The 12,482-nt window shown below is 35.3% G+C and overlaps 1 protein-coding gene across 3 annotated transcripts in view; it reads right to left on the bottom strand.

Moving 5' to 3' along the window:
• Positions 1-294: 294 nt before the first annotated feature.
• The window catches only part of LOC103496673 (uncharacterized), a 28,957-nt gene continuing 16,769 nt past the window's right edge, over positions 295-12,482 (bottom strand). For all 3 annotated transcript variants that reach the window (XM_008458620.3, XM_008458621.3, XM_051091480.1), the window contains exons 6-12: positions 11,607-11,668; positions 6,130-6,211; positions 4,536-4,593; positions 2,868-2,992; positions 1,300-1,383; positions 1,142-1,212; positions 295-810 (exon numbers count right to left, since the gene is read on the bottom strand). In XM_008458620.3, coding sequence (XP_008456842.1) covers positions 678-810; positions 1,142-1,212; positions 1,300-1,383; positions 2,868-2,992; positions 4,536-4,593; positions 6,130-6,211; positions 11,607-11,668 — 615 coding nt within the window. In that variant the 3' untranslated portion in view covers positions 295-677. The remainder of the gene's footprint in view (positions 811-1,141; positions 1,213-1,299; positions 1,384-2,867; positions 2,993-4,535; positions 4,594-6,129; positions 6,212-11,606; positions 11,669-12,482) is intronic.

Consider the following 12,482-nt stretch of genomic DNA (forward strand, 5'->3'; position numbering starts at 1 on the left):
CTGAAGCTTACATAGAGAAACATAACCTAAACAATGTATTTTGCTAAACCTGGTCATATTTTAGCCAAGGCGTAGAGGATTTATGAAGCTCAAGTTTGAGAAAACCATACTGCTTAAATTTAAAGAAAAAGAACACTTAAAACATATATCAGAGAGGCGATTTTAATTAAAATATCACCGACAAATATAATAAAGATAGAATTTCATCAAAAGCTTAATGATTCCCCAAACCCCCACTACAAAAAATAAAGAGAAGAAAAAAAAAAAAAAAGAAGAAAAGAAACACTTAACCAATTGAAGATGCCAAGTGTTCTCTGCCCACAATACATTGCCTCCAGTCCCAATTTGCATATAATTTATCTCATGACTCATATAATGATACATATTAGAGGTTTTCTTGGGCCTATAATTTAATGGTAATCCAAGAACTAAAAGAGAGAAAAAAAAAAAAAAAAAAAAGAAGAGAAAAGAGAAAAATTAAATACATTTTCAAGGATTCTTTTTACAAGCCTGTAAGAGAAACCTAAGACTAACAGCTGGTGTTCTGATGTACAATCATGAAAATAAATATATCACCTCCAAAAACACATCCACAACCTTTTGCTGACCAAAACCATGATTAGAATTTTACTTGTTGCTCTGGATTAATGATAATCAACAGCCAGAAAGATGTCGATTTATGAGCAAGTGTGCTGAAGTGGCTGTGGAGGACCGCTATTATCATTAGCTGGTGTCGTGTTAAGGATCTTCCTAAGAGATCGATATTGCAACCGAACATTCTCTCCAGTACCAATGATCTTTAGCAAATACCTGAAGATTCAAGAAAAATTATAAGTAAAAACATGGAAGTATCACTTTGTTAGTACGGTTAAGTTTTCTATTTGACGAAAAAACTTAAGTTGATGAGTGAAAATTTTAATATTATATCATTTAACACCATGGACTTGCAATATGTAGCAGACCCAACAAGTGGAAATCAATATTGAGGGAGAGGGAGTGGTTTGAAAACAAAACTTCTTGAACTACCTGCTCTGATACTATTCTAAATCTTCGATTGACCAAAAAGTTAAAGTTGATAGGTGACGTTAAATGTAAAATGACATTGACCAAAAATTATGTAGATCGTAGAGTATGTACTAACCAGCCATTGAGACACTGGGATGTGATGACTGCTTCTTTCCCAACAAATTTTTCTGGTGTTCTCCTGTTTCCCTAATATACCAGAATGCTTCTCAAATTCTGCACTTCATCAAGTAGAACAAAAAATAAAAGTCAGAATATGATCAGAAAATTACTCACCTTAATTAGAACCTTTTCATTTTCTGCAAAAGGATACTGCACTCCTCGATGGATGCCATCATCAATGGCAAGATCACCATTTTCCTGATAAATGAGATAGTTTTTAATTATCTTTTTTTTAAAAAGGAAACGAGCCTCTTTATTAATGATAATAAATGAGACTAATGCTTAAAGTACAAGAGAATAAGCAAAAAGGAGTAAAATAACTAAAATATTAATAAAAACAACCGAACAAACAAAACCCAACTCCTCTAGATCTCAATCCAAAAAGGAGAGGGAAAGCTACAAAGCAAAAGTGGTGGGTTTTCAATAAGAAACCCAGATTCAGCTGCAGACTTCCATGCTAATAGCTTCAAAAAGAAGGGAGAGAAGACGGCAAGAAAAGGCAAACAGCACTCTTGAGCCTAAGAAAGACTTGCTAACAACTTTCAACCCAACAAACAACAAAATAACTTTAACAAACAGGAACCGCGCTTCAACATGCCTCCTAAAGAGGCTTTAAAACTTGAAAGAAAGTCTAGATCTGTATTAAGGTAACCAAGAAGCTGTATACGGCCAAACCAGTGAAGTATCTGATGAAAACCTTGTGATCCACTAAACAAAATTCAAAGATAATTGACTGATGAAGCAGAGAACAAATCTACTCTCGAGAACTCAAACCAAAATTATTCCACATTCTTCAACAAAAGACTTCAAATGCTCTGGAAAGGGAACTATAGGGACCATCTTTTCAAAATTTACAACTTCCTCAATCAAAAACAAGGCATTTAAATCAGAATCTAAAGGATCCTCCTTTCAGCTGTCTTTAACAAGAGGTCATTTTCCTCGCTGCTTAAACTAAAGGGAGATTCAAAAACTGAAGCATGCTTCTATCTAGACAAAGGGAACAAAGTTTGACTAGGAGAGCCTTTCAAAATTTAACCTTTGAGTTAGGTAAAGAAGGATCATAGTAGTTAAAACGAAGATGACTAGAGTTCTGAGGCTCTGGCCTGTTTGGGAGAGATGGACTTAAAGAAGGGCATATTTTGCCTCTAACAAATCCAGATTCTGATCTAACAACAACCTTGCTTTTAAAGCTTTTTGTTTTGAGGCCTCCTTCAATCTCTTTCTTCTAACAAAGTGCTGTGGGAACATCTTGAAAAGGAGCGGGAGTTTCTTTGGTTTAAAAAGTTTTTCAACTTATCTCTTAACCCAGATCTGGCCGAGGAAGAAATGGAAGAAGAAGAATGCGAGGGGAGGAAGATTTGGAATTTGGGACTCTTCCAGAAGAAGTTTTTCAGTTCAAATTTTTTAATTTCTTTAAACCCTATATCTCAAAATGCATGATTGAATAAGGTTGCAAAACATACAAACTGTATAGATATTTATAATTAGGTGGAAAGATATGATTTCCTGCATGGAGCTTCAGAATTAGTTAACTTTGTTGCATGGATAATTCTTTAGGCCAAAGCCAATCCTTCATACTGTGAGGTCACAAGATCCTACTTCATATTCATAAAACATGAAGTTCTTCACCTAATAAAAAAAAGAAAAAAAAGAAAAGAGAGAGGGAAAGATAAAAGAGGTACCCTGTTTAATCTTCTCATTGGATCCATATGGTCTCCCATTTCTTTCCGACGCTTCCTCACTGCAGCATTGTGGAATAGCCTCCTATCATCTTCATGCTTCACAGCTGAGGCTGCCGCTCTAAGTGCTGGAAATGGGATTACAATTCTATAATTATTTTTTCTTTCTTTTTTTTTTTAAAGAAGAAAAAGAATAACAGATCTCATAAATACAGGAGAGTACAAATAACTAGGGTATATAAAAAAAGATAGCTATCTTTCCCAAAAAAAAAAGAAGAAGATGAAGACGAGAAAGTCCATTGACAATTGATATAAAAAGAAACCACAAATGACAAAAATTGACCATAACGTTTGCAAGGTAACTGATACCTCTATTCCTTTTTATTGTACTCAGTAACTCACTTTAAATGAACAAAACAGGCTATTCATGTGCGTTAAATGATCTCGGGAGATTTCACACTCAACCATTTGGTTGAATCAAAGTTTGAATCATTGTGATTCATAACTTCATGAAAATCGAAAAATAAAATATACGAAGTAGAAAACGGTTTAGATACCACGTGTCTATTAGGCACGTGAGGTCTCAAACACTGCCCTATACCTCTTAATTTGCAACACTATATTACGGTGTTAGAATTTCTAAAATTAAGTAGTCATAAAAAAAACATAAAAATAAACTAGACATGATCATTTTAAATCACCAATTGACCCAAAAGCTTAAGCTAATGGATAAAGGCATTATGTCACTTAACAATCCCTCTCACTTGTAGGCTCCATATATGAAGAAGACACCACAAATGGAAATCAATTTTAGTTGGGGTGTATCATTACAGGGACTTGAACACAGGACATGCTACACCAACCTGCTCTGCTACTATTTTCAATCACCGGTTGACCCAAAAGCTTAAGTTAATGAGTAAAGGTAAATTTAACCACCTAAAAATCATGACAAAAACAATTACAAAAATATTTGAGAAAAAAAATGAATGAGATATCCTTTTGGTACAACACTGAATTATTTATTTGATCTTTGTGATTTTTTTGGTAGAGTTCTTTTATAAGACTCCAAATCATAAAAAGTAAATGTTTTGATCAATTTCTCCATTTCGGTGTAAGCAGAATGGTCTCTAAATCAATCTTAAATAGAAGCTTGGAGACAAAACCCACTCTGTCTATTTACGATATCATCCACATTAATTAATTGAGCTGTAACTGATGTGTAAAAATTGATTATGTGAATGATTTTAGTGATATCTTTTATGATGAAATAATTGGTGACAATAATTTGATAGTCAACATAGTTTTAAGTTATATCACATACACCAAGACACATCAACTCCCGTGTTCAAATTCATACCTCATGTCAATGAAAAAGATAGTTTTTGAACAATTTCAAAGCTCAAAGGTATTTATTAGAACAAATTTAAAAGTAATAAATAAAGGTAAAAATGAAACTTTTTCTAATTCTAGGGCCACTGAAACCTACCCAAAATTGGAACAAATTTCTAAGTCTAGGGCTATTATCATTGAAGCCTACCTCATTTAATGTTACATACATACATACATATATAAACACATGCAAGAAACAATGAAATATTACAAAACGAGGAACCCTCAAGAGAGATGGTACATGATCCAAAGTCCAAAAATATAATGTTATAGCAAAAATACCTAGATTAGGAATCAAGGACCCAGCATCAATTTCTGAGTTGCAAATGGTGCACCTTGACTGTCAAGTCAACAAAAGTTCAAAGTTCATTTGTATTTATTAGTATCTTGACATTAGAAATTCATTCGACAAAATAAAATTACAAATTCATAGTCCCATCAGGTTTCATTTTTGTTTTTTTGACAACCATGAGTGTCTAGACTACGCTCCATCAAGATTGATTCATATAATACTTCTAGCTATAATTCTTCAAATGACATTTGAAATTCGCTTGATATTACAAAATCATTAAGCATATCAAGCCATGTACCAAGGAATCAATTTAATGACAACAACTAAGCACTAGGCATTGGTGTACCTTTAATGTGGTAGTGGTATTAGTTATTTCCAAAGTGCACCTACTAGATTAGATCACGACATTTTGAACTGAACCTCAAATTTTAGCCAAAATACTAATTCTTGTTTTCTAGTCTTACCCGAATTCAAATCAGTATTAGTTGCTTTTCTATTTTATTTATGTTGCTTAATCTCTATAGCCAATGACTCTACCCTATTTAAATTAAAAAATTAATTTCAAGATCTAGACTCTCGTCAAGTTTATTCCTTAGGAAATGACCTTATGGGATCTATAGTCCCCCAACTTAAATTGAATATTGGCTCTTCACTTAGAAGTTCATGAATCCATTAGAGGTAGTGGTAGCTGTTAGTGATAAATAATTAAATTTTCCTTCTACCACTAGTTTAAACTTTTGGGTGAATTGGGAGTTTAAGATAATATCGGAGCTAGGAAGGTCATGTGTACAAGCCTCTGCATTGTTTTTTCTTTCCCAATTAAAATTGATTTCCACTTGTTGGACCTTCCAAATATTTCAAGTTCACAAGCGAAGGGGAGTGTTAGAAATATATAATTAAATTTGCCTTCAACCACTAGCTTAAATTTTTGGGTAAATTAGTGATTTAAGAGTTGCAATGCCTTTCTTTCTCCCTACATTGTTTTTGCTGGCTTAGGTTGCAGATACTATCAAATTCTACAATTTTCAAAGCCTCTGTTGTGTGTTTTGTACAATTTTGGCAAAGAAAAGTTGGTTCATGTGCGTTGTTAATATGGCTTGTAAACTTGTAATAGGGTTACCATTCGATGTTGGAATAGGCTCCATACCCCTTCCTTAGATGTAAGTTCTTTTGTGGCTATTTTGTGGGATAATTGGCTTTAGAGAAATAAAATCACCTTTGGGGGTTAGAAATCTGTGGGTGAAGGTGTGGGACTTGACCCACTTGATGTCTCTCCTTGGACATCTACGACCAAGAAATCTGTTAATTATCCTTCTTCGTTTTTTCCGAACATTTTTAGTCCAGCTGTAGCGGTGAGCATTGAACATCTAACCCTTCTGTCAGGAATATGATTTGACCATAATGGAAAAAAGAACCTCTTAAACCTTTTTTTTAAGAATAAGTTTTATATTCTTCATTAAATTCACAGTACCAGAGGGACTAAATATTGGTAGGATGCCCTTTATAAATCTATTTAGGAACTGAGAGAGATGAATAGAAATACCAAAGGAAAAAAGGACAAAATGAGCAGAAGGATGCTCTTACCGTCTCAATGACCCTCCTCAGCATGAGACCACCAAATGAATGTCCACATGAAACAAACATCGCATCCTCAAGGAATGCACCTCTGGGATTGGATAAAAGGAGAAAGTGGAAAAACATCAAAAACATGAAGGGTTTATTTATTAATTAATTTTAATAATGAAGAACCAAATTTTCATTGAGAAAAAAAATGAAAGAATACAAAGACATAATAAAAAAAAAAATCCCATAAAAACTGGAACCTACTTTTTATCAAGCAAGATAAAGAGTAATTTTTTTGAAGTACAAAGACTTGAATGCCGCAGCTCAATTGAATAATAACTCATTCAACAATGAAGTAAAGATATCCGAGAAAAAAAAACAGCCAATTACAAAAGAAATATTAAAAACTTGTCTGCATCAATGGTGAAAATGTGTGTAAATCTAAGAGCTGAATGACAGAGCAAACTGATCTAATTGCCAACCGTTTCTTCTTTGACAAATCTGATGTTTGCTTTATGAGTCCTTTTCAAGTGCTTCTTTGGACTTGTACTCTTCATCCCTAAAAAAAAGAAGAGTACCAAAAAGTGCAATGTGCCGGAAGAAATCACTTCATGTGATACCAAAAGTAGGTTTCTGAGGACTAAAGTTGAAGAAATTGCTTAACAGGATGTAATAGCCAATTGCAGAAGCAGGAGAAAGCTCCTACTCTGCTGCCAAAAACAAACAGATCTCCAATCCCTTTGAGAGATAAAGAAAGAGCAACCAAATGTCTGGCCTCAATCTCAGGTATTGCTACCCCCAGCTTGGATGATAGTTATCCTCAAAACAGCTACCTTGAAGACAATTCCGCAGCCGCTGGCCCACAATTATTGCCAAACTCATTAAACATCTGCCAGGGAGAGAGGGTGAAGAAGAAGGCAAAGAGAAGTTGTCCAAAGAAGGAGAAGAACCCCCATATTTCCTAAGGCTGGTCTGAGGTTGAAGAATGGAGAAAGCTAATCTCTCGCTGGTTGTGGATAGGCAACTCCTTCTGCTCTGGTTGGACCCTAAGTGAACAATTATAAAAAGCTCCGTAACAGTACATAGGAAAACATGGAAGCTAGCAAAGACCAAGCATCAAGAAGTAAGCTCCCCCTAAAGATTCTACCATTCCTTTCAGCCCGAGAACCTGTACCCCCTTCCTTGCCATAAAAACTTTCCTCTCCATAAGGAAAAGTGAATAAGGAACTTCCAAATCATTTAGATGCAACCACATTATCTGGTCATAAAATGAAATGAGTCTAATACTCAAACTACAAACGACTTATACCAAGGAGCTTCCAGATCATTTTAGACGCAACCCTTAGTTGCTTTGATTCGATAGACAGGAAAGTTTGCTCTCTCCTCTATCCTCTCCCATTCTCTTTCATTTCTCTCTCCCCCACGGTCTTCCTTCTTCTCTGGTTAGTAGCTTCCGGCAGCCTCCCTTTTTCTGTTCAGACCAAGTCCAAGGCCCTCTCAAGCTACTTCTCATTTCGGAAAACAGAACATGGAAGTCCAAAGTTGCAAGATTAACAACTCTTATTTCTACATTTGGTTTGAGACTGTTTCATGGATCAAATTTCAGAGCTTCTTCAAGGGCAGAGTACTTCTTTCTTCATTTGGAGGGCCAAGGATGATGCTGGGATTGTCAAGATTACTAAATTTTTAGACAATACAGGATGGGTGATGTATTGTTTGGCCTGAAACCGGTGGACGTTTTTTCATACACCAAAAAAGGAAATAATCCACTTTTGATAATAAGAAAAAAATACAGAAGATTCATATTGTAGTTTTTTCTCCCTGAACTAGAGTTTTCCACATACACTAGGTGATATTCTTTCTTCTCCTTGTATCAGAGATATGGATAACAAAACCCTACCCGTCATAGAAGAACAACAAGTGGGAAACCCTAATATCACAGATGCTGCCGCCATTGGACTGTCTGCGAAACCGCCACCACTATTCAAGCTGCCGTCAACAAGTATCTCCAACGTTTGTTTCAATCAACGACCAACCTAGTTTGGCTGGCAACCGAACACCATTCAAGCATATTCCCTTTTCTGCCGACAACCAACCTTCTGCAGCAACCCACTTCTCGCCGGCAAGCCTTTTGTCAATTACATCTCCACGGGCAAGCTTGATTCTGACTTTTGCCCATCACAGCCATCACTCATTTGTACCGACTGGACCAACAAATTTCTCTAAGCCGGCTACCAGTTATCATCTCGAAGTAGAGAGTGGTGAATCTTCTACCCATCACAAGGGTAAATCTATTAGTGGCATATCACCGGACACCAAGGGTCAAAATGGAGTTTCCCAGCCATGAGAGAAAGGAGATTAATATTTCTATTACTCCAATTTTTACAATAACTATCTTTTTAAAGGTAATATTTTATGATGTATTCCCCAAGGATCTCTTCGATAAGCTCTTATCAAGGAAGCTCACTCTAGTGGTCTAGCAAGTTATTTCGAAGGACACAAGATCTATACTTTACTTTCTGAAAAATTCTCCAGGCCACAACTTAAAAGGAATGTCAATAATTTCACCAGACAGTGCTTTGTGTGCCCAATAACAAAAGGACAATGATTAAACAATAGGAAGATCTGTCGATGGACTTTATCATTGGACTTCCACGCACAAGGAAGGTTTGATTCCATTTTTGCTATTGTTGATAGATTCAGCAAAATGACTAACTTTGTTCCTTAGGAAAACTCCGAAATCTCTAAATATTGCTCAAATTTTTTTCAAAGAAATAGTTCGCTGACGTGGAAGCCCCAAATCACTAGTATCCAACAGTGATGTTAAATTTATGAGCTACTTCTAGAAAAGCCTTTGGAAGAAATTTGGCAGTCACCTAGAATTCAGTTCAACGAGCCATCCTCAAATAGATGGACAAACTAAAGTTACAAACCGAACATTAGGAAATTTTCTTCAGTGCATCTGCAGAGAACCTCCAAAAAAGGGGACATTGCTTCTTTCACAAGCTGAATTTGTATACAACAATATGCAAAATAGATCAACAGGGAAGTGTCCCTTTGAAATTGATCAAAGCCATCCTCCACGGGTTACTTTTGACCTCACTAGCCTACCTTCTTCTGTTGATAGCAACTTAAAAGCAGATTACATTGTAAACAGAATCCAAAAAAATACATGAGGAGGTCATGAAGAACTTAACAGTTGCAAATACAAATAATAAAGACCAAGCTGATAATCATCGAATGAAACAAGATTTTGAACCTGGAGATCTTGTAATGGTTCATATTAAAGAATCAAGACGACCACTGGGAGCTTATCCAAGTTAAACAACAGAAAGTTTAAATCATTCATAATACTAGACATATTTGGAGAGACGGGACAATGCCACTTTCGAGTAGATCTTCCTACATGAGCATCAGCTTTGCTGACATCTCCTCATACTATGCCCCTGATGAGTTTAAACTTTCATCATAAACTGAAGGACAAGTTTAATTGGGTTGAGTAGATGTAGGGGTATTTCAGTCATTATTGTAAATCTCTCATCGAATTATTTTATCTTTTCAAATTTGGATCAGGTGTAAAAGAAGCCCTTTCACTTTGGTTCTATTTAAAGGGATCTTAGGTTTAGAATTAGTTAATTAGTTAGGTGAACTCTAAACCTAAGCTCCCATTAAATAGACCCAAAGGGGAAGGGTGTTTGCACACCTAAGCTAAATGATAAGATAAGAAATAATATTATTGTAAGATTACGAGAATTTGTCTAAAATATCCCTACATCATATTTTGTCTCAAACTGCCTTAGAAACAACATCGAAATCACTGTCACTAGAATCACTTGAATCAAATTTCCACTATGGGATGGGAAAATTTATTGGAATTCTTCTTTGGAATCACGAGTAAGAATTCCAGCACTGTTTTTGGAAGTAAAATTGATTTTTTTTGCCTATACAAACTGCTGTATTTCTCTTAAAAATCATCTTTGATCGACAATAGTCCCTTCTTGCAAAACCTTTGGTTTCTACTCTCTGTCGTGGAACTGTAAGAGTTTCCCCTAATTAAATGTGTATTGTTCTGCATCGAACACAACTCACGAAGCTCCCTCTTGTGATCGGCATCATCAAGAGTTTCCCGGTTTTTCACCAGCAGCAGTCAACATTAACCCAAGCAGTCACTCTAATACCAAATTGATGTAGCCTAAATAGCCTCGGGGAGTAAATCTCCAAGAATCCAGATTATAAATCTTTTATTGGAATGATACAAGAGGGAAAACTTATATTTATAGAGTTTATTATAAGTGGGAGTAAAAAGGGAATTAACTTATAATACTTACCCAAATAACCTCATTCTTCTTGGGCTTTTTGTCTCCGACTGCCTCCTTTCTAACCAACTCGGCATACTCCCATTTGACAAGGATACACTCCTTAAGGGCCTCTCAATAAGAACTCCCTACCGATGTGCCCAATCATCAACAACTTCAACCTTACCCGACATCTCTTGTTTCTTGATTTTTAAACTCGCAAAGACCTCCCATTTTTTATCGGTGCAACGTTAAGTCAATTAATGATATTTGGAAACATAGAGAGAGAAATATTTTTGTCATATTTTTTCTTGAGTTGTGTTCAAAGCTTGTTTAGAGTTTTATGTGTCCAGCATGGGCAGTTTGCCTGAGCCCAAACAAAGTGTTTGTATTTTCTAGACCTGCATTAAGTTGTCATCCTCCCCACAGTTCAACTAGTGAGGCATACACCCCGACCAATAAGTTAGAATTTCAAATCAACCCACCCCACATGCTATTGAGCTCCAAAAATATTGATATGTACCACACATTATGTACATACGTACGTATGCATATGTATGTATGTATATATATAATGAGAATTGCTTAGGAGATCCATAACAGATTTGCAATTGATACGAATGGATGTTGGGAGTAATTTCGATACCTCTTTTTTATGAATCATCGAACTTTCATAGATAGAAATGAAAAATTCCTTAAATAAGAAAAAGGGCACCCAACAAAGTAGTACTTCCTATACTACAAACTCCCCGCAGAAAACTTTACATAGAACCATGGGCCAATTCAACGGATCATAAGGTAAGATTTATGAACTGCAAAAAAAATTTTCTAAATATACTGTTGCGTGAAACAACAAAATCTTTCATGTTGAAACCTTTTGAAGTACCGAATTTCTCCCTTGAAAGAACACCAAATTTCTCACTTTCAAACTTCAAAAATTCATGTTCATATATATGAAAAGTTCCTAGTCGATGAGTCCAAATCTTTGCCTAACTCTCCTAAATTTAGGTTGATATGAGAAAAGTACTGAAAGATAAAACGTTGTAGGACGTAGGGTTTGTTACTACAAAGTAATAGATTTCCTTTCCAAAAACATCAACATCCAATGGAAGGTTAAACGGTTAGCTCAGATTTTGGACGTCCAAATAAATTACAGAAAAGCTCATCAAAAAGAAAATTTAAGCACCAGAAAAAATGACTCACGATAGTGGATCTGAGAGAACACTTCTTAGCGAGGCTTCCTTGTTTTGATCATTTCGAGCTATCTGCAAATTGAAAAGAATATTTTAACAAAATGTAGATATTTGCATCGTGTAAAAACTAAAATTCAATAATATAGTGCCACTAAGTACATGGGCTTACCTAGGCTTGAACATCATGGTCAAAATTGAAATTATTTTTCAAGAATATTGTGTTAAGCAACATATTAGCATTTTTTTCAATTACTTTTCAAGAAGATCGAACCTGAATCGGCGAACTTCTATTTTTCCAGCTTCATTTTGGATTTTGGCTTCCATTTTTGCTTCGTTGTTTGTTTTCTTCTCTCTTCTGACTTGTTGTACTCTTTCCTCATCCTTATGTGCTGTTGATCATTGTATATTTTGGTATTGTTACTTGTAATGGGCTCTATATTTGGCCTTGGATTAGTGAAGTTTTGGGTTCTACTTTTGGAGATGATGAGGGTGTTATGGAGTGTCAACCTAGTTGAGATGTCTGGGTACGCTTATTGATTCCTAAGTTTTGTAAATCCTACTGTAATTGAGTTTTTCTCACATTTTAGTTATCAATAAAGAAAAAAAAAAAAAAAGAATGAAAGAAAAGAGGGCACTGATAGGCTTCAGTCTTATAACAAGTGTTTATAAGATCTTTTTTTAAACGAAGACAATCTTCTTTTCCTTTTTTTTGTATATCAGTAATGTTCGGACCTGCTTATGTGCACCTCAATTAATCTCACGGGACAACCCGCCTAACCCTACAAAATATTGGTGTCAAGGAAACTTGTAGGAAATTAATTCTAAGTAGGTGGTCACCAAGGATTGAACCCATGACCTCTTAGTTAGATATTGAGACTATATTTCC

The sequence above is a fragment of the Cucumis melo genome, chromosome 10 (assembly GCF_025177605.1).
Source record: "Cucumis melo cultivar AY chromosome 10, USDA_Cmelo_AY_1.0, whole genome shotgun sequence".
In the NCBI taxonomy this organism is placed as follows: domain Eukaryota; kingdom Viridiplantae; phylum Streptophyta; class Magnoliopsida; order Cucurbitales; family Cucurbitaceae; genus Cucumis; species Cucumis melo.